Here is a 22,531-nt window from a genome sequence, read left to right on the forward strand (position 1 = left end):
ATCCTTCACCAGGGCCTCCCTAGCTGCAGACATCTCCATATCCAGGGCGTGACTCCATTCCAGCATAAACTTTGCCAAAATGTCCAGGGCAGTGGGGTGGGGGGGGGGGCCAGAACCTTCACTTCCCAAGACAGAAAATATCTGGCTGCTATAATTTATTTAGACCTATTTTTTCACTTGACAATATTCTTCAAAAATACTGTTTAGTTTAAAGATCCCATATTAGAAACAAATCGACCTCCACTTGAATTGTATGCACTGGGGTGGTCGTAGGGAGACCCACACATTTTCTCCAAGCTAAATCTTCAAATGTAATAATCTCGTCACTTACTTCCAGCTCCCACGCACAGGAGCCATAAAACAATATTTATTTGCTTATGGTTTTAAAAAAGAAAACCTTTACAAAAGTACAATGTAAAAATAAACACTTTTTTAGCAGAATACATTTTTTAAAAGCTAATTTACAATTTCACCCACAACATAGAGAAAAGAAATATAACAGATCATAAGACTAAAAAAACTGAACAAAAACATGGTTAAATCAAATAAATAGAATACCTACCTTCTTGCTCATTTTCCACAAAATTGATGAACTTCAGAATCAAATTTCAAACTAACATTCAACATACATAGTGTTTAACAGAAGCAACAAAGAAAATATATCAAAAGGAGAGATGCACAATCAAGGTACTTCCCATTCATCTTAGACTGTTAGTGAAAATCAAAAAATCAACTACATGCAATTTAATATCGTCAATACATACCACCTCTACCTACTATAATTTACAGATAATCTGATAAAATTAATGTTAATGCACTCTTCTAAGAAAAAGTATTTACATTGTGCCCTCCAGTAAACAGTTGATTAGCGATTATACAAACATTCACTCAGGGGAGAAAGTTCTGAAAGAAAAAAGAATGCCACAACTGTATTTATATCCAGAGCTATAGGATGTTAACACCTACAATCACTCCCATTTGGGTTATATTTAAGTTGGATCAGACCACATGTGTCCATCAGAAATCTAACCACAGCAATTTTGAGCCCCACGGTATTGCCATGTAACATTTGCCACCATACTAAGTCCAACAAGACCATACCTGTATTTGTTGCAAATTTTGCAAAACTGGAAGTCCGTTGGGATATTAGAGCAGAACATTCTAATAATAGATGTTTAAGTGTTTCTTTCACATTAATCTTCATAAAAAACTACAAAGAATGACTGACTTCTCTTTACCCGCACTTAGCTCCATTATTTCCCCAGTCAGTAAAACATTGAAACGGAATCTCATATAAGTGTTTCTCCATAGATGATCCGGGAAGCACTTCAGATACGTTTCCATGTTACCTAACTGCTTCCAGTGCGAGATTAACTGATTATATAATTTGGTCTTGGAGACTGTCGCCATAGTGCCAATCCAATCAGAAACTTGCATTAATTGTTGAACACGGAGGGGATGTTGTCTTAGAAAGTCCTCCCCTATCCCCAAAGTGTCAGCTACGTCCTGCCAAACTCTCTCAAGAGCAGTGAGAAGTGCCGCCTCTTGACCATTCACTATCAGTTAGCACCCAATTTGGTGTAAATGTTAATTCCTGAATCTAGCGAGAGTTTTCTGTATAAAACAACTTTTTTTCCAATTGACAAGTCAGTAATTGCATGCCTAACTCGTATCTGAGAGCCGCTAACGGCACGCATTTAGGCAACCAGAACAGTAGATTCCGGCTTTTATCATGGCAAAATCAAACTGCATCGAGCGAAACAACCTCCAGGCCATACAAAAGCTTCGGAATAACCTTTATTTTATAAAAATCCACCAAAGGGTACATAGAAAACTGACAATATTTCACCTGAACTTTCCTCATTTGCGATTTCAGGATGTCCACCTTTTCTAGAATGTGATATAAATAAGCACGTTTACTTGGGTTATCAAACACTGAGAACCCTAAATATCACATAGATGAATGAATTGCCAATTTTGCTGGACCTATAAACCATCTATAAGAGATAGATTATTTGTGATGACAACTGATTTGCCGGCATTCACCACAAGACCATTCAGTGACATGTATTTGGAGAACGCCGTTAGCAAACGCTGGAGGCCTAATGGAGTGCAGTCGATTAAGAGAAAATTGTCAGCGTATGCACACCAGCACAGTTTTATCGCCTCTATTTGAGGAGAAATGAAGGCAGCTTTGACCAGAGGAGGGCCCACGTCTGCTACAAAAAGATAAAAAAGAGTGGGAGCAAATATGCACCCTTGACGTAATCCATTGTGAGTTTCAATTGCACATGACAGAAATCCCTCTTTGTTCATCCGCACTTGAATTAGAGAGCTTTTATGAAGATGAATCAAAATAGACAAAACATTGTTGGGTAGACCCCATGAAGATAGTTTTGACCAAAGCAGGGATCGATCAACAAGGTCAAATGCTTGTGATAAGTCCATTGCTGCGACATATATGGGAGCCATAAAACAATATTAGTATGTGTTTGGCCTCATTACCTCTGAATCCCTAGAAGTGCGTATGCTTCTTGTCTAGCGCTCTCTTAGGTTTTCCTAATGGACAAGCCGGTGGAGAGATGAGGATCACTCGCAGATATGCGCAGCTTAATACTGTTTTAAGTTTCTCCCCTCAACTACTGCTGCTAATGGATTCCAGATCTTTTGCCAAACACCAACACCAAGCCCAGCAGGGTGTGAGAACAGAGACTTGTATCGTCATCATAAAGTCGTACTTCTGGGGCCATAGTTACCACCCTGGGCATAAATAAATTTGCTTTCACTATTCGGTCAGACAGATTGGCAATACACCATTTTAAAAGGAGGAGTGCAAGGATACAACCTTGACACAATCCATTCTCATTATTACTTGCTTTTGTACAATCCCCGAAAGTGCCTAGAGTTCTTTACACTACCAGTTGAGAAAATTGCAACACGTTATTCACCTGTTCAGTCAGGCCCTGGCCATTGAATGGGCACAGAGTTTTTTTGGGTATGTGTACAAATGTCTTACTAATTGTAACAAGTCTGCAGAAGTGTGACGCTTTCATCAATAGTGCAGTGTTCTGTTGACGCGTGTTGGTCATTCAATGATAGGGGGAGAGGTGGTTTGGATTATCTATGCAATGAAAGTCCAGTTATGAATTTCATATTCGCCAGCCAAGGTTTCCCTTTGGAGGGAGGGAATTGGCGCAGACGGGACACTTGCGGGCATTGGTGCTTCTGCCATTTGGTTTTGTACTACTTTTGTATTTCCAAAAATAGTTCCTGTACATTATCCAATTGAAACCATACAGGAGTAAATTGCAATTGGTTGTTGCATGAAGCAAGCCGTGTCAGGTATGAAATCCATGATATGGGTTACTGCAGTGGTCTGCCACCTTCAGCTCACCATATGTTTTTGACAAATTCCTATGATCCTTCACAATGACTATGCTGACATGCTGATGGGAGCTGTAGTCAAATGCACCTGAAGATTCAAAGGTTGCAGACCCCTGTGTTGCTGCATCTCTGAAGCTACTGGTAATGAATTTGTTTCCAGAAGTAAATTAATTTGTTTAGCAGAACTGTATTAAACAGTGGGCTATCAACATTCAGAGGCTGGTTAAGGTCCAGATGACTACCTATTCGCTGTATGTGACCACTGAAAAGCCTTCTGCTGAATAACAATGGTCACCTGCTTCATTCATTTGGCATTACATCTCCTTTTGCAGGCACAGGACCCAACACCATTTCTCCCATCCCAGAGTAGGTACTTTCACATTGCTGCAGCAAATGCAAACTAGCAATACTGCAATGGGAGGATTTGCTTTGCAGGCATATTGCTGGGTCAATCTGCAGAGTTGCAAAGTTATTTCAATATGCATTTGTCACATTAGCTGATGTCCCTCTACCATTTGTCACAGTAGCTTTACACATTTCCAAAATGTATAGTGCTAAAAGTGTATGTTTAAAAACCTGCGGTAGTGGACGTACATGCGCAATAGCTGGTCATTGTGTGTGGATTCTATTCTGCTCCCCTTTAACAGGCTGCCCCATGGCTACTGTGCCAAAGCTAGTAACCATACCTTGTTATAAGAGGATGGAAGGCATGCCAGGGGCCCAGCAAGATCCAAGGCCTACCCCTGAGGTGAAAAATGGCAGCAGAGAGGGCCTCACATTCTCAGCCTGCCCAGCACGAAAGACCAGAAGAAATACAAAGACGGCGATCGCCCACATCAGAAACGCTACTGAGTGTTAAGATGGATTTCTAAACTGGTGGGCAAAGGTTCAGAAGGCCAGCCTAGTTTCTTGGAACAGGGTAACCTTCTGGACAAGCCAGACCAATCAAGCTATCATTGGCAGCGGTCAAGACTAGATCTCACGAGTGGTGTGGGTGATCGAAAGCCCACAATGAGCACACACAGCACGGACCCTACACATTACTCTGTCGGGTGTATATCAAACATACATATATATTTATTAAAGGCCTTTTAAATCAAACACAAGCAAAGATCAGTAGCAATACTTAAACCCACACAACACTACTATAAACCATATATACATTTACAATTGGCCTAAAGGGATGGCACACAGCAATGGAAAGGGAGTAAACAGTGTGAATATACTTTAGGCAGTCCTTCACTTTATCAACCCTATCTAAGAGACAGTCCAATCCCTAAGAAGAGTGGACCTTATGCTCAAATGTACTTTTGGATGCAGATGCACACGATCGTGCGGTTGGGCAAAAACAGGGTTCTTGCAGGGGTTGTAGAAGCCCAGGAAGGCAGGTGAGGCAGGGAAGAATAAGTTCCCACTATTCGAGGAGGGTCTCCCCAAGAGGGCAGAACAGGTTCCAAGAGTTGGGAATAGGACGGTAGCACAGGCTTCCTCGAGAAAGGTGAGTGGCCCCCAGGGGACACTCGTGTGTAAAAATGGGTGGATGCGCCAGGGGCCACCGGTAAGGGTTGCAAGTGCTCACCAACCCAAGGCGCACTCCGGACCAAACTTCGGCAGTCGAGTTTACCTCGGTTGCGGGTTCAAATGCTGCAATTGTGCGGCTCTGCGGCTTTCATCGCCTGAGTTCCAGGGATAATTCATTGGCGGGACAGTGATGATTTCTCCTCTCCTGGTGAAGGGATCGACTCAATTTCACTGCAGCATGTCTCAGGGCAAAAGGGTTCACAGCAGTAGTGCACCCTCGAAGTTCGTCAACACGGTTACTGTGTGCACTCAGATTCAGACGTAATCTCCTAATTCCAGACCTAGGACGCCTAAGTGTACAAAACTCGGCGGGAGAGAGCCTTGGACCCAGTGCTTACGATCTCCAAAGTCTCAAGGTTTAACTCGAGACGGCAGCGGTTCCAGAGCAAAGTTCCTGCGCAAGCTGGTCAGTTCACTGGTTGGCCCAGGAACACTTCAGAGAAGGCTTGCTTGCAGGTTAAGGTGGAAGTGCCGTGAATAGTAGTTCCCACTATTCAAATGGGTCAAAGCGCCTTTGCAGACGTTCTAAGTTCGATCAGAGGCAGATGGGTCCTGCGGGACAACAGCGAGCTCAGGGTGCCAAACCTTCCAGCAGGTCACCAGCGGTTCCTCGACTCGGCTTCTTGGTTTCAGGATACTTGGATCCTATCCTAAGTTCAGTGAGAACTCAAGAGATCGACCTGGTATGGGTGTTTGGAGCCTTCTATTATACAGAATCTCCTTTGCGCCAAAACGAAAGAGGACCCAATGGGAGATCTGCTCACATACAGGCACACCAGACGTGTACCAATCACAGACCATGGTGGTCACAGTCATTCCCAGCACACCAGACGCTCTGGCACCCAGGATATGTATTGGAACTAGTCAGTCCAGCCCACATCCTGTAGGCACACACAAGGCATGCAGAAGCCCGCAAAAGCTAGCCGTTTCGCGGGAGAATGCGTGGCCAAATAAGGACTGACCCGGGTCTGCTCGACCTGGGGAAGGCAAAGGGACAAGATGGCCAAAGGACAGGACAAAGAACTTTGTGGCATGGCCATTTTGGAGCCAGGCCACCTTCCTGTGCCAACCGTGGTAAATGTGATTTGCATGGCAAGGAATGGTTAAAAATATACGAAAGTATAAGCTGCCACCAGCCTTGATTGATCGATTGGTATTTTATTTCTATCGTGCTCGTACACAAGTGTTTCAGAGCGCGACAAGGCAAGGGAGGGGAACATGGGAGAACAAAACAGCAATCTTTCTAGGCCCAGTGACATTGAGAATGCGCAAGTGCATGGGAGAGGGGGGGGAAAGTGCATGGAAGGGGGGAGAAGTGGAAAGTGCGAAGCAGAGGAGAAACATATAGATAACAATAAATAAATAATAAAGGCAACAAACAGTGGTAATGCAGCCAGCAATTTGCAAGTGCTAGGTTTAAGGCAGCAGACAGGGTAGGTCTGATAAGTGCAGGAAGAAAAAGGGGGGGCTGTATGGGTACAGATACAGACTGCAGTGCAAGGGGTGGCCCGGAGGCAGTGCGGGAGGGTGGCAGGGTGAGCAGGTACCTGGGCCCTAAGGACGGAGGGTGGCCAGGTGCACTGTGCCAAGAGAGAACAGATCAGCAGGGGAGAGGGGGAGCGAAGGCAGAAGAAAAGAGGAAGGTCTTGAGGTGCTTCCGGAACCGGAGATGGTTCTCCTCAAGTTTTAGAGTGACAGGGAGTCTGTTCCAGAGGGAGGCACCAGCTGAAGACAGAGATCTACCCCCAGCTCATTTCTTTGAACAAAGGTACATCTGTATTTCTACCAAAAAATCCTTTGAGGGAGTCTAGGGCCTTTGGAAACAAAAGGAAGACCCCCGCGCACTGTGCTGTAAGGTACTTTCTGCACTGGTAACATGTTGCAGAAAAGTTACAACATTGGACAGGACTAAGGGAAAGAAAGTCTCCAAGCACTGACTGTCTTTAAGGGCATGTCAGTTTTCCACAACAAAGTGAGTGAAAACCCAGTGGAGTGCAGCAGAAGTATGTGCTCCACTGGCAAAAAGTCAGGCTAGGCTTGTCAGACAACAGCAAAAAGTTGAGGGGTTCACAACTGGAGGGAAAATTACACATAAATGGAAATCATTCCTAACACTGAGTGACTTATACGCCAAGATTAAGGAGAGTGAAAGCTGCAAGAGAAAGCTGGGAGCATATACGCGGCAGTCGGACATTTGCGAAATCTTACTGACACTTTCAGGGAAACAGGTTCCCAAAACAGGAACTATTTCATGACCAATCGAGGGACCAGAGCGAGCGGTAGGGAAAACCTGAAGATCCCCGCAGGAGGTCATTGCTTCCAGGAAACTGTGACATATACGCGGATAAAGCCAAGTCCCAAGTCTCCATTGTGTTTCAAAGACATTGACTCATGAATCAAAGCCGCAGAGAACAGAAAGGAATGTATGCAACCGGTGAGTTAACAAATGACATGAAAGGCCGGTTTGTGTCAAGGAAAGATTGAAGCCTCAACAGTGTATCTCCGAATTGAAGGTTGCGCGCGTGCTGATGAGACACGAAAGAAAGCAAACCTGCAGTGAACTTTAAAGTCTGCAGTAACTGTGAAGCCAGTGATACAAAGTCGCAGACTGGTCCGGCGAAAGGAAACAGCCCACTCAAAAGTCTCTGCGAAATAGGAAATGTTTTGATATAAAGTGACAAAGTGAACTCTGAAATGCGCAATGGTGAATAGTAACCCAGACGAAAGGGGAAGTTTAAAGGTGATTGCCTTAAGAGAAAGATTTCTTTGAACTTTTCTGATTGTGTTATGGAACTACCAAGACCAAGAGACACTGGGGCAAATACCATGAGGGATAGCTGAAGTGAAAGTCGAAGTGGTCCTGCAGAGGTCTATGGAAAAAGCCTTGCACATTCGAAAGTCTTCGTCATCACTGAAAGGTCTGAGCCCGACCGAGGTAGACCTGGAATATGAAATAAGTTAAGGGAAGGGAACCCCTAACAAATGTGAATAAAACTTAGGGAAGGAGCCCTTGCAAGTGCTGTGATTGCGAGGTCTGAGCCCGGCTCAGGGTGAACTGTTGATGCCTTGAGAGGTCCAAGCCCAACAGAGGGAGACCTACGTGAATTTTTGTTTAACTGTGAAATAACTTTTGCTGAACTGAAAATAAGTGACTTTAACTTTAAGCAGGCCCCTGCCCACGTTTTGAACTGCCTTTTTTTGATAACCTGAGCAAGAGTGTGTCATCCCTTCTACGGGAGTCACCTTACTCTGTGCTGACCAACGTGGGCAGGAGAGCTAACTCGGCCATCTTGATCCTATGTTATAACACTGACTTTCGTTTGCATACACATTCCCCATTGCATGCTTTTTGTATAAGAGATAGGGCAGTGTGAGAAATGTCAGGGTGTCTCACCCGCTAGTCCCCGGGGATCTGTCATCCAGGTGGCCAGGACATGACCATCGCTATTGGATCCAGTTCCTGGGGGTGGACCAGTATGGGAGGATCTCCTGGATGAGGGGTCTTCGGGGAGTGGAAGTGGAACACCGAAGGGTGAGACGCGGTATTCCCTTTCATGCAACAAATCTTCCCGCTCAACTCCCACCCCCTTTCCCAACACAAACAGTTTCTCACCTACAGTTCATCATGAGCGACGACAGACTAACACCAGAGACGTATACCTGACATGTCTCAACACCAGCGTCATGCAAGGTCAGGCAATTTCTAATCATTACACACACCTGACTCCCATCACACTTCCCCACACGGATGAAAGGTGGAACATGAAAGCACACTTTGAGCGAGGAAAAGCACACAAGGAAGCAGCAGTTCCAAGGTGGCGATTTAACACGAGGAGAATGGCGGGGAGATCGGAGAAGTTTGCAAGGAGGGCAGTACCCTTGACCTCTAGAAAGCATTACTTTTACAAGCCTTGGAAAGTGAGATGCCTAAGACCGGGTACTGAAACTGAACATGCCTATGCTGTGCATGAAAAGTATCTGGGGCGCTCCCGTGTCGTTCCCCAGGCCGGGAGGAGCGATTGCCACTGTGGTACTGCCCCTGGCTCCTGCAGTAGTTGAGGCATTCTTGTTTGAGTGTTATGAGTGTTTCTTCTACCTATGAGTTGTCCTGTTATCTGCTTCAAATTGTTCATGTTGGTATTTGGGTGCGTCTTCCCCAAGGACCTAGGTCACCCATTCTTCATTTCTGCTTCACCACAAGAAGTGGGATCCTGGCTTCCCTTCAATGGGGACCCCAGCAACTGCCACACCACATCCAACTTACCCAGAGGCCCTTTCAGATATCATGTTCAGGTTGTTGTGAGGCGCACAACTGTGCTCCCTGTCCCATTCTGTGAATTCTCTTGCCTGCGTCAAAGTTGTTCCAGCCTTTGACACTCCCTCCTGGGTATGCTGCAGTTTGTAAACCCCAAATGATCATACCTCACCCTGTGTTGCCCTCGGCACACTACGAAAGGACCACACCAAGACACATTCTAATCCATTTGTTATTCTACAAAATGAAATAAATACTGGCCAATAAACAAATGTCTGTCTTTCCACAATACTCATATCCAATACTATACTACACAATATTTGTCACTATCCAACACAAAAGGACTTCAACATTTTAAACCTTTAAGCCTAGAGCTGCCCTTTGGGGGTGTGGACCTTTTTCATTCGTCCACCGATGACGAATTGATGAAGAAGAAAACCTCCACTCAAACCGCCATATCCTTGGCCATCCTGACAAAGCCGAGTCAGAAATCCTTCCCTCAAACCCAGGGTAGGGCCGAGTAGTTCAAACCCTGAACCTTCTTCCGCTTCAAGGGTTTCAAGGACCGCAGTATGCAGAGGACTGACAGGCCGCCCATTGACAACAGAAGGAAGCAGCAGAGGAAGTTGCACTGGTTTTTCTGCCCTCCCTCCTCTGTCCCCACCTCCGACGCCAAGTTACAGTGACGTCAAGGTCAGGGAGCACAGCTCACCTCTGGGGGCCATTTGGCTCTCTTCCAGGGCACTTGGAAGTGTCTTTTCAGCAACCTATCCGCTATAATATAATAATGATAATATAAGTATATCTGTAGTCTCCATGGGATTAAGTCTTCCTCTTCCACTACCATCCTCTCCTCCTCTTAGTCAGGTCGGGTCCCTGGCTCTTTTACGGTAGGTCCTTTTGTTGTTGGAGATGCAGGCGATAGAACCGGTTCCTCTTGTAGACAGGGGCTTTGGTTACTATTCCAGGATTTATGCGCTAACCAAGAACAACCATGTTGGCCTGAGGTTAGTCCTGGACCTGTCATTTCTAAATCTCTCTTTAACGCTGGAACACTTCAAGATGATTACTCCAGAACACATAGCTGAATCTCTGTGTGCAGGGGACTGGATGTGTTCGCTGGACCTCAAGGATGTGTACCTGCATGTACCCGTATATCAACTGCATCAGAAGTTTCTGCGGGTCATGATTATGTCATGCTACTTCCAGTACACTGATTAGGTGGGATGACAAACCTGTGGATGATGATGGGCGCTTGGGGGATTCAATAATCCAAGAATTTAGCAGATTTGCTTTTGGTTTAGGTTCATGGTCAGGTCAGAAGAAACATGTTGGTGCTTGTAATTTATTGCTTTATTATTGTTTTTGACAATTCACCAGAGCAATTAGGAAACATCAAACTGGCAGAAAATGCCAGTTGTTCAACATAGGTGAGTGCACACAGCCGACGCGCGTTTCGACCTAAGTCTTTTTCAGGGCCAATTGAATAGGATGGTGGGCTCTGATTAGAGCTGATGGCTGGTCCTCCCGAGTCCGGGTGCCAGTGAGGCTAGATAGCCTGTTCTAGTGCCGGAATCGTGTTGCCTTTGGTTTTGAATTCGATCCCTCGCGTCTTCACAAAGCTGATGAATGCAGTGGTGGGCCTTCTTCACCTGGAGGGACATCATCTATACCCTTATCTGGACGACTGGTTGTTGAAGAGGGGTCGCCCGAGGGGTGGTGCGCTCCTGCCAGAGATTGGTGGATACTCATCATCAGCTGGGGTTTTCCCTCAGCCGGAGGAAGTCGCAGTTATGCCCGTCTCAGGAACTGGTCTTCGTAGGGGTGCGTTCGAACACTCCCGTTCAGCGGGTGTTCCCCACACCCGAGAGGTTTATTTCCATCTGCAAGGCGGTGGAGCACTTTCTGGCCAACTCAACCACCTGGTCATGGTGGTTCCACCACATGTTGGGCCTTGTGGCCTCCTGCGTGCTGACTGTGCAGCATGCCCGTCTCAAGTTGAGGCGCCTCCAGCTCCACCTGGCTGCCAACTGGGATCAGGAGACGGGGTCTCAGTCGGAGAGCATCCCAATACCACTGCTCCTTTTTACTCGACCTTCGCTGGTGGCTGATGGACGACAGTGTTTCAGTGGGAGCCCCCTTTACCCGTCCGGAGCCTAGCCTGTTGGTGATGATGCACTCCTCTCTTTCGGGTTGGGGGGCCACTCTTGAGGTCTGTACGATTCATGGAGCATGGTCAAGGATGGAGGCCCTCCTACACATCAGTCTGCTCAAGCTCAGGGCAGTGGTCCTGGCCCTTAAGGCGTTTTTGACACAATCAGTTCTACTACAATGTTTTACCTGAACAAGCAGGGTGGCACACATGTCCCTCCCCCCCTCCTCTGCATGGAGGCGGTATCGAGCTGGGAATGGGCCCTCACGGATAGGATTTGGATTTCAATGCAGAAGCGGATCAGCTGAGTCGCTATGGGGTTCAACACCTACGACTCCTTGTTGCCCCTCTTGCAGCGTTGGGGATTCGCAGTCCTGGACTTGTTCGCCTTGCCTCTGAATGCCAAGTGCCCCCATTTTGCCTCATGAGCAGGTCAGGGTCGGGGGTCACTGGTAGACACCTTACAGCTCTGCTGGCACGACTGCAGGTGTTACAAGTGCTGGACCTCTGCGGGCTGCAGCCTCATCCTGGTTGGCCTTCGGTACCCTGGTTTTTGGATCTGCTGCATTTGTGCTCCCATGGTCCCGTTCGTCTTTCGATCCCCAGCAGGAGCATCCTGACCAAGCAGGGCGGAGCAGTAGAGCACCCAGACCCGGCCAAACTGGCCCTGGCGGCCTGACTCCTGATCCGCTGAGGCTTCAGCATGCTCAATGTTCAGATGACAACTGGAACATCAATCAGCAAGCCGGGAGACCCTCTACTAGATTCCAGTATAAAAGCAAGTGTCCTAGGTTCTGTCATTGGGCACGCGACAAGGGTCTGGATCCGGTCGTCTCTCCCCTTGATGACATTCTGCTCTTTTCAATACACCTGGCTCGCTCTGGAGTTCAGATGGATACTTGCTGCACGTATTTGGCAGCCATCGGGGCTTACAAGTATTCCCCTCAACCTGTTTTTTCATCAGCCAAAGGTGTGGTTAAGGCACACCTTAAGAGGTTGTCTAGACTTTTCTCTCCGGTCTATAGGCCGCACCCGGTCCAGGGCCTCTATATGGTTCTTTCAGCTTTGCAGTGCAAGCCTTTTGAGCCGATGGCCTCTGTGGACATCGGCTTGGTGATAATAAAGACGGTTTTACTGGTGGCTCTCACCTCTGTATGCAGGGTTAGTGAGATGCCGGCTTTGTCTTCGTGCGAGCCCTTCACCACATTTCACAACGACAAGGTCATCTTGTGCACTCGCCCACATTTCTTGCCCAAAGTGGTCTCTCCATTTCATCTGAATCAAGAGATCTGCCTGCCGGTTTTCTACCCTACATTCCTTGGACTTCAAGAGGGTCCTCAAGTTTTATCTTTCTCTGACAAAATCATTCAGGAAGTCTGAGGCATTGTTTGTAACTTTTGGGGGCTCCTCCCCTGGCTTCAGGCTTCTAACGCTTCCATCGCCCGATGGATGGCCCAAGGCATTTCGGAGGCATATACGGCCATAGGCTAACCTGTTCCTTAGGCGATTCATGCTCATGTGTTCAGAGCCAAGGCCACGGCCGTCGCATTTGAGAGACATGCTTCTTGGGATGTGATCAGCAGGGTGGGCCACCTCGTCGGCTTTCTGTAAGCACTATTCACTGGACACCTGCTCCAGACGCAGTGCAGAGTTTGGTCAGGCGGTTCTGAAGAACCTTTTTGCTTCGTCCCAGATATGAGAAAGGTTATCACAGCTCCACCCTATGTTTCTTGTTTGGTGTAAGGAAAGGGGACAGGACGGATGAGTAATTAAAGTTGCTCACTGTAGTGACTAGAGTACTCACAGTCCTTAGTCCCCTATCCTCCATACGTGTCACCCAACAACCCCCGCTTGTATGCCAAAGGCTAATATATAAAAGTATAGCCAGGTATCTAAGCATCCGATGTGTTTGAAGGGGACTGAGATGAGGCGCTGGTGGCTGGGGCCTCGACGGGGCATTCCCACGCCTGATGCCACACGCTATACTAAATTTAAAGTGGAGCTCAATTTTTTGCTGCAAAGATTCGAGACCATCCCGATGTTGGGGGACGGCCACAAGGATGGAGGGAAGGGGAATAAGGACTGAGGGCCTCATCACGAGTTTGGCGGTAGCGCTATTACCGCCGCATTTAAGGGTCCGCCAGATCATGATCTTTGCAGATTTCCACCCAGCAAATTTGCCGATTTTCGGTGTGTTTTTCCCCATTGGGCCCAATGGCGAATGAGGAATTCCCGAATGGGCCCAATGGGGAATGGGCAATAACTTTCTAAGAGGTTTGCTCTGCAAGTTCCGTCCAATTCAAAGCCCAGCCTGTGCATGGGAGCTAAATGTGGCTGTGTAGGTTGAGAGGTTCACGTTTGAGCCATTACATTCCTGCAATCTCAAATTCTAAAAGAGTGCTTCAAGGGATGTTTCTCACATTGTACAAGGTGGTATTGTCGACATTCACATTTCAAGCCAAAAGTTGTATTCAATTTTCACATAAATTAGGCTATGTTGCTTGCAGTGTTTTTTTAAAACCCTTAAAACTGACCGACTGTGTTATATATGCTATTACTCTAGAATGTGTTGACATTGTATTTGCTAAGTACTAGAGATGTCTTGATCATCGACCAATCGCTTATTTTATATGGAAGTAAACCCCACGCTCATGCTTCCCACATACAGAAGCAATGCACTTACATTTCTATATAGTTTGTACGTTTATTGTTGTTTTATTTTCTGCTTGGTGCTTTTTATTCACTATGTGTGGCTATAGAAAACACAGGACTGGAGAATGACTTACTGTGGTTCTTCAGTATGGGGATCTCGCCGCCTACAAGACTTTCCTGGTTTGGTGTTTCATGCAGCAGGTTTCAGAATGTGAGGATAACTTCTGGGAATTAACCGAGTTGCCTAACACGGACTGGTTATGCTACCTCTTCAGGGCCTGGATTCTCAAAGAGGACTGGAGCTAGTTACATGCCAAAATATTTGCATAAAATAAATGTCATTTTTATTTGTAAAACATTGATTTCAAGTTGTTGGGTGTACGCAGACGGAAGTATGTAACTCTGTGAAAGACACCAATACTGGAGATCTGCAGTGAACTATATTCTTGTAAACCTGGTGGACACTATGTGCAAGAAACCCAGCCTTGCTCCACTCTTGCCAAACCAGATAAACAGCATTTTCCGAGCACAGCTCTGCACTGCACTGTAGAGAAGAGGGGGGCAATACAGCAGTATCTGATACGTCAGCGTCCACAGGGCAGATATAGCAAATTCTGTGGTGATAAAAGCCCCATTCACGCTATAGTATAACATTTTGATACAGTATTGGCATACCAACGCTTGTCAGACAGCATATAACGAATATCGGGCAAGGAACATACGCAGCCCTGTATTGTGTACGTTCGGAGCATGATGCAGAAGATGTGACATGTTTGACATTGAGACCCAATTCTAACCTAAGGGGGCAAGCATAATCAAGTTGAGACATACATATATGCAATATATTTTATGTTACGCTATTTGTATTTTTGCCGTGCTCCGCTGCCAATTCCAGGGACTCGAGGAGGTCTGGCGGATCTGAAAGCGAGGGTGAGATGGAAGTTAGTGAGGACAGAGGGTAAAATGGAAGATGGCTTTGCATTTGGGTTGATACATGCAGACCAGAGGTACCCTGAGCTCTGCATGGAGGGGTCAGCTTCTCTGTTTTGTGCCTCATGTGCCCATGGTGCTAGTATGCATTGGCTAGCGGTGTGATATGTAAGAGTAGTCTTCTGATGTTTGATGTCTCTTGTCAGAGGTGTTCAAGTTACCCGTTTTGATGGTTTAGTTTGCATGCATATTTTGTGTTGGAATGTTGAATTTGAGCAGGTTAGTGCAGGGAGCAGTCAGGGACCTCAATGGGCAGACACATCTAAAGCCACAAGTAGCGGATTTTAAATGGCACTTCAAGGCTTGCATACCATCACAGTGCATTAGAAGTAGTAGAAGTACCTGAAGAAGGCCTTAAAACCTGACGTCATCGCTGTGCTCCTACGACTGGCCTCTCGCACACAAGTCCCCTTTCACTTTCCCACACTGCCAGACCCTCTCTCCCTTTCTTTCTTTAAAATTGATAGGTTTTCCTCTGAGCCACAGTGATATTTGAATTGACAGATGCAGGAAGAGGGCTGTCTGAAGACTCCATTTATTACCATAAGCTAAGTGTGATGGGAGGCAAGAACATTTGGTTCAGAGAAACTGCTTCTTGAGATATGAAGACCCCAACTTTCTTCATATGTAGGATTGTACCCAGAGTGCTGTCTCAAACCAGCCTCTAGCTTGGTCAGATGCTATGCTCAGTGACAGGTGGGACTTTTACTGTCAGGGCATAGGATGGCGTTTGTCAGGCGTTTGTCAGGCGTTTATCAGGCGATCGGGGCAGTGGCCAGAATCCCTGATAGCTTCTCCCGTAAGTGTGCTCCAGTGTGTCCCACAAGCCATCAGCTCCTCTCACACAGCCGCCGAAATAGAATCCCTCCCAAATGCAACCATTTTCAGAATGATGCTGAAAGGCTGCTGGGGATTCTTCATGGTGGATTGCCAGTTATAGGGTCGAAAACAAAAGGATCGAATGCCTTTTGATCGACAGTCAAAGGACTGAAAAAAAGGGTCGAATTTTATTTTTATTTTTTTTTGTTTTTTTGAGGGGGTTCCCCCTAAACCCCCGTTTTCTTTATTAAAAACACTTTTTTACCAACCCAAAAATAAATAAATAAATAAAAATTCGACCCTTTTTTTTTCGATCCTTTGACTGTCGATTAAAAGGTCATTCGATCCTTTATTTTCGATCCTTTGACTGGACACCTTCATTGTGGTGAAATGATGAGCAGTTCAAAGGAGGAATCTGGATTCCTCAAAGTGCCCCATCTAGTTGGGGGCTCCCTCCTTCAGACCTAGAAGGGATCCTATAACTGCAGGAAGGTTGAAGAGAAGCATGCTTACTGACTGAGAAAGATAGGGGAGGGAGAGGGTGTAGGGGCGATAGGATTGGTGGACCAGTAAGATTGCGATTTCGAATTTATTTACAGTAGCTCTTGACCCTTATTAGGTACTGCTCTCTGCCTGAGCTGCTCGGTAAGCATTTTGCAACAACTAACTGATAATACAATGGGAGGAGCAGGTCTGCAGTATTCATCTTTAGGGGCTGTCCTTCCAGAGATAGGGAGGGGGCATAAAGCGATTATCAGCATAATAATAGAAACATTTGTAGAGAATATGGCAAAGTTCCTGTATCAGACTGAGATGTGCAATTGGCACAGTGTTTCCAGACCTCTGAAGTCCCTGATAAGATCCTGTTACCTCAGTACACAGTAAACCAAATTAAATGCAAGAAACCCAGCAATATTGCAAATGAAACTGTCTAAAGTCACCTGCACTAACAGGAATTTGAGACAAATGGGCGAAGGGATGGGATAGGACTTGTGGCTTGGTCTGTGGAAGCAAACATGCTTACAAGCCAAATATGTATCGTATTCTCCCAGTTTAGTTCATTACGTTGTAAGAAAGCAAAATGTGTGATGAAATACAAACTGCGATGTGGAGGGCACAAACCTTAAACATGTGCTTAGAAAAAGGCCTCAAAGCCTCAGAATGTTTACCTAGGTGTTGGAGTAACTAGGCTGATATGCAATCTGACACCAAGCTCCACCCTGAGCTATGTGTATTTTCATTACATGTGATGCAAGCTGGGTAAATGCAAACTGTGTTCAGTCCTCAATTGTGGCTGCCATAAAGATAGCAATGACTTTCGTGTCCCTATGACACTAACATTACCCTCATTTCAGTTTCTGCTTAAATGCATTGCATTGCAACTGCTGACTGTTACTTACTCCATGTTGTAGTGCCTTGATGCTTGCTTCTCTAAGGGGGGAGGTGGGAACAGAGGGAAAGGGAAGATGCGAAACCTGGGTCGTTGATGTGAGCAGATTGAAAGTATCTGTCATCTGTGTGCTAATGCAGTTCTAGGTGAATTGGGTTAAGGCACATGGAGTTAGTGTCGTCATGGGGGAGTGCCTGGTCTTGTGAGTTTCAACCTGCTAGCAAGGGTGTGTCTGAAGGCTGTGCACGGGTGGGATGGTTTATGGGTGGGTGTGCAGTAGGACACTGAGCTGCCAAGAAACGCTGTGTGTATGATTGCTGTTTGATGTAGGTAGTGTATAAGATGGAAAGAAAGAAGTATTGGCTGGTTACTGAATGGAGAGGTTGGTTATTAGAGGACATGTTCGTACAGTTCTGACCACCTCTAATGAGGCAGGAGCACACCCGGAGCAAAACCCTGTGTTTTGGGTATTTTCTGGTGAACCCTTTTGAGCAAATGCATTTATAAACATTGCCGGGTGCGTCGAGCTCAGAAGTCTGCAACCTTTGGATCTCCACACGTTTTGGACCACACCTCCCGTCAGCATGATCAATAATGAGGGATAATGGGACTCATTGACCAAAACATCTGGAGAGCCACAGGTTTATTTATGACATTTGTATAATGCCCAAATCCGGGCTGACCGTTTAGACCTGGAAACTGAATGTACTTGAATCGGTGGAATAGAATGTGAGCGGCTCTCGCAGTAGGCTGTTAAAATATATGCAACCCATGAAAAAAATCTTAAACATTTATTGTGCCTCTGACTTCTGTTGGATAGTTTTTCCGAAAAGTCATGTGAGGTACTTCTTGAATAACAATTCAAAAATGTATGAACACGCCCAAAGTATCCACTGGACAGAAAAGTAAATGCAAAATTGAATGGAACGTAGCAGAAGAAATTAACATGGTGGTGTTCTTTTGCTTTTGCTTTCCCTATAGATCAACTTCACATTGTTTTTCTCTTCTCTCTTTTCACACAGAGGAGGAGCAATTTCACTGCGATAACCTAGAAGGCAGACTCTACATCAACCGGCTTTTCCCCATCAGTGCAGAAAGGATGTTTGAGCTGCTGTTCACCTCCTCTCGCTTTATGGCGAAATTTCTGAAATCACGAAAAGTTTTCGGTAAGGCAGCTTCTCTGTGTATTGGACACAAATGTGTGTGAAGAGTTGTCTTAGCATGAAGGGAACTATGAAGAAATTGTGGAAAATGTTTTCTATTTATAAAGTTAAGTGAACATTGATTAAACATTGCAAAACAGAATGAATGTACTTTTGGCCCTGAACTCTTAAGTTGTACAAGTCTTTCAGATGGAGTAGCCAAGGAACTGAAGCTGCTTGTCACCTTTGTTAAGTAGCCATATGCAGGAGGAGACTCTTGTACCCTCCAGGATCACCTGATATATCCATGAATGCAGACCTCTTCCCTCTGTGCCTTTTATCCAAGAGTTGAACAGAATGTGCACCTTACTGCTTCCTTCATGTTTTGCAACCCTAAACACTCAGCCATATATTAAATGTCCCAGAGCCAGCCAGGTATATGGTATAATGCTTGCTTTTGCAGATATTAGCTTTTTCATGACCTCACTGGAGATTAGGATTTTTAGAGAGGCTTAAACTTTCAACAGTTTTAGCCCTTTTTCTGTTGACCATTATAAGAAGTGAATATCGGCATCCTCTCATTCATCAGTTGAAAGCTATTCCTTCAGGTTCCACCTGGTATCAGTACTGTATTTACCTAGTTCAGGGTTAGGCAACCTATGCCTCACTAGATGTTTTGTCCTACAACTTCCATCATCCCTAGAAAATCCAGTTAATGGTCAGAGAGCATAAGGGCCGTAGTAGAGTGGCAAATTGGCTACTACTGGTTTAATCAGTCGCATGCAATCCAAAATGCTCTATCAGTAGAAGATCTCTTAGCAATAGTGTTAAGTTTAATTTACTTCATTGCTTATAATCCGCCAACATGCCCGAAGGCCTCAGAGCGCACCATTACTGACAGGACAAACCTCCACATTGTAGATTTTTAGTGATTGTAACTTTTATATTAATGTTTTGACGCACAGTGTATGGGGAAAGTACATTTGTAATATTCATTAAGAAAGTGACCCTGGTGTGTATTTTCAGGAGAGGACTAGCTACTCAGTAAGATCTCTGCAATGATGGAGCTGTCAACTTTTTCTGTAAGGAGGTGTAGTTTTCCTTGGCCTTCAATCATATATCGGGGGCATTGGAGAAGGACATTCAATAATAGTAAAAACTTAGACCTTTAGTTGTCTCGGCCCAGTTTGCATGCTAACCTATAAGAATCATCTAAGGCCCTATTTATTTATGCAATGGGCTCCAGAGCCTACTCTGGTATAGCTGATCTGGAGCTGTCTTTCCACTCTAACTCCCTAAAAAGGATACTAGATTTTATTAAGGGTTATTTGGTTTGGTTTAATAGCATGAAAGACAATCTGTCCGCAAGTGGAATGTCTTCAAAACGGAATTAATGAATCAACATTGAGGAGGAAGCATTGTATGACTATACTCTTGGAATTAGCATGTTGTCATCAACCTTATTTCTACGGGTGGCCATGTTACTGAAGAAATGCCATAGTGAGGAATTTGGACACTCTTGAATTTGACCATTATCGGCTTCCTACTCAGAAGCACATTGCCATCCCTGATGTTCAATGGAAACCGGTCTCTGGATTCACACTAGCTCCTGGATGATTTCATTGTTTGGGCACCTTTTAGCCCTTCCTTGCAGAAACCCCTAGTTGCAGAGCAGAAATAAGGTACGTGTTCCATGGTACCTGTAGTTTTCCACAATTTTCGAGCGCTCAAGATTTGGACTGCAAATGAGATAGTATGAGGATGGCATTTTATACCTAATTTGCAAGGCGTCCAAAAGGCTGGGCTATTTGGGCAAAAAGGTCTAGTCAGTTGGCAACCTCCATGAGACAAATAGTAATGCTCTGGCTCCCTCTTAAATTCTAGGTAACGGTTAATCTGCATTCCAAGAGTAAAGATTTCAGGTCACGTTTTGGATTACAGAAATGGTGAGAATTCAATGTAAGAATATGAATGCTTTTAATGGCTCTTTTTAAACTGTATCCCTATACATGCTATTGTAATTGAGGTTCTCCGACGGGCTGGCATTGAGACAAGAATTGCAGATCTCCGGTTTGAGTTTGGGCCTCTATTCCCACTTGTACTTCTGGATGGCCAGATCTTTGCATTAGCCTTTGGTGTCAAGTGGAAACACTGGACCTATGAGCCTGAAAAAGATCCGGTAACCAAAGTCGGCTCTCATACATGCATGGATGCTTGTGTGTTTGAAGTGGAGATACTGTTGAAAATGAGGGAGTTACGAACAAGACAAAATAGATCCACGCTATCTTATTGCAGCAGAATTTTAGATAAATGCATATTTAGCATTGTGGCCACTATTACTACCGGTAATTTGTGTTGGGTAAACACCCGGGCACCTAGTATTTGTGAAAGTTTAGGGCTTGTGTTTTCTTTATCCACGCGTTCATCATCTGATTTTATGTAAAAGAATGATTTCTGGCTCAGGGTAAACCCATATGTTTTCTATGTGATGTGCCGCAGTGCTGTTAACATTCTGGTGGTAAAGTATAAGCCGAGTGCAGCTGTGCAGTTATGAAAGAATTAAAACATAAAAGGTTGTATGTTGTGATAACTACTGTTCCCAATCACCCCTCTTGAATGTGCCTTAGGATGTTGTAAAGGGTTGCAGATGCTACACAGTGCTTTGTTAGTGGGTGGCAGACAGTAAGAAATGCACGGCGTTGATGCATTGCAGAACCTTTTCTTTGCTATAACCAAGAATTGAGGGTGCTTCCCCCTCAAGGTCATTAAGACGTTGTCAACCCTGTGAATCGGCACTGGTAATGGTAGCGCATATCGGTGATGCAGGGTGATTTCTTTCAGTTTACTGTTGATCTCTCTTGACATGGACTAACACTGATTGTGCAGGGTCTATGAAGTGTAAATGCAGAGCTGACTTTCAGTGCCAAATCAAGTTTTGGGGGTACAATGGGGACTGGGACCAGGTAATGGAAGGGGCTAACTTATTACAAGGCTTTGCTTAAGTTCCTTAAGTCCTACAACTGAAACCAGGGTTAGGACAAGACCAAACTATTTAAATGTGTTGAGGTTTGACCCTGGTATGTAGAGATTTTGTTCCAGCCTTTGAACGTTAGATGTGCAAGTGCTGTGGCCAAGGACACCCCTCCTCGTGTATTTAGTATTTGCCCATTTGTTGTGCAGGTTGCCACACCTGAAAAATATGTAATTCATAATATGTAATTCGCTGTGTGCCGGTCTGTGATCGGAAAGTAGGGTAGAGGTACAATGTTGCTGATGTCTGCTCATTTCATGGAGAGGTCTCTGATCTGTCTTTGTCTCTTTAATTCTCTAGCATTGGATCTTTCATGGATTCACATGCTTTGAATATTCCACGTTGTCAGGCTGGGAACCTCAGTCTTTTTTTAAGATATCAGAGAGACCTTCCGCTGCAGTTCCTCGCCGGGCGGTGTCGGCTGAACCGTCGGCCAAGAAGTCACGGCCTACAGAAAAAAGTGGCCGCCCCTCTTCGGGGAAATAGCTGACAAAAGGGGCTCCTTCATCGTCTAAACATGGTCAGTCTGAACCCTCCCGAAGGCCTGAGAAATCTTCTTCTTCGAAAAAGGACAAAAAGGATTCTTCGAAATGCTCCTCTTCAGAAGACCATCATAGGTCTTCCTCGAGTAGAGAATCTTCGAAGCACCTATCCAGAGATTCAAAAAAGGCACGATCGCCTGACAAATCTGCGCCACAGCTGCCAGCGCCGTTGGCAGGAGTCCCGTTGTCGACGGCTTCACTGCCGGCTGCAGTGTCTGTCTCCATGGTGGTGTCGTTGGCTTCAGTGGCGGCAATCGACAAGGGCCTGAGGTTTTCGTCGTCGACGGGCGACGTGCCACCAGTGAGTGGAGCTTGCCCGCCTTCGGTATATGACGCCCCTGTGCCAGACACCTTATTACAGCAGGAGTCCGTCCTTTCAGTGTCATCGATGGAGGAGGAACAAGAGCCTGTGGCTAACCCAACAAGCCTTGGTTTACAGTGCGCTGGCCTTCGTCGTCGACAGGAGTAAAGAATGTTCCACTGGCGTCTCCTCTACTGAACCCGCATTCGGTACTGTCGCTACAGGTCTTATCTACACTGCAGTCCCTATTAAGTCAGCTGGATACAAGATTGCCTCCCGTGGGTACGCCTCC

At 45.6% G+C, this 22,531-nt stretch overlaps 1 protein-coding gene across 4 annotated transcripts in view; it reads left to right on the plus strand.

Moving 5' to 3' along the window:
• GRAMD1C (GRAM domain containing 1C) overlaps positions 1–22,531 on the plus strand; it is a 2,017,351-nt gene that overhangs the window by 1,498,810 nt on the left and 496,010 nt on the right. For all 4 annotated transcript variants that reach the window (XM_069635887.1, XM_069635884.1, XM_069635886.1 and 1 more), the window contains one exon: positions 18,246–18,389. In XM_069635887.1, the coding sequence (XP_069491988.1) occupies positions 18,246–18,389 (144 nt within the window). The remainder of the gene's footprint in view (positions 1–18,245; positions 18,390–22,531) is intronic.

This window comes from Ambystoma mexicanum, chromosome 7p (assembly GCF_040938575.1).
Source record: "Ambystoma mexicanum isolate Mex_15411 chromosome 7p, UKY_AmexF1_1, whole genome shotgun sequence".
NCBI classification, from domain to species: Eukaryota; Metazoa; Chordata; class Amphibia; order Caudata; family Ambystomatidae; genus Ambystoma; species Ambystoma mexicanum.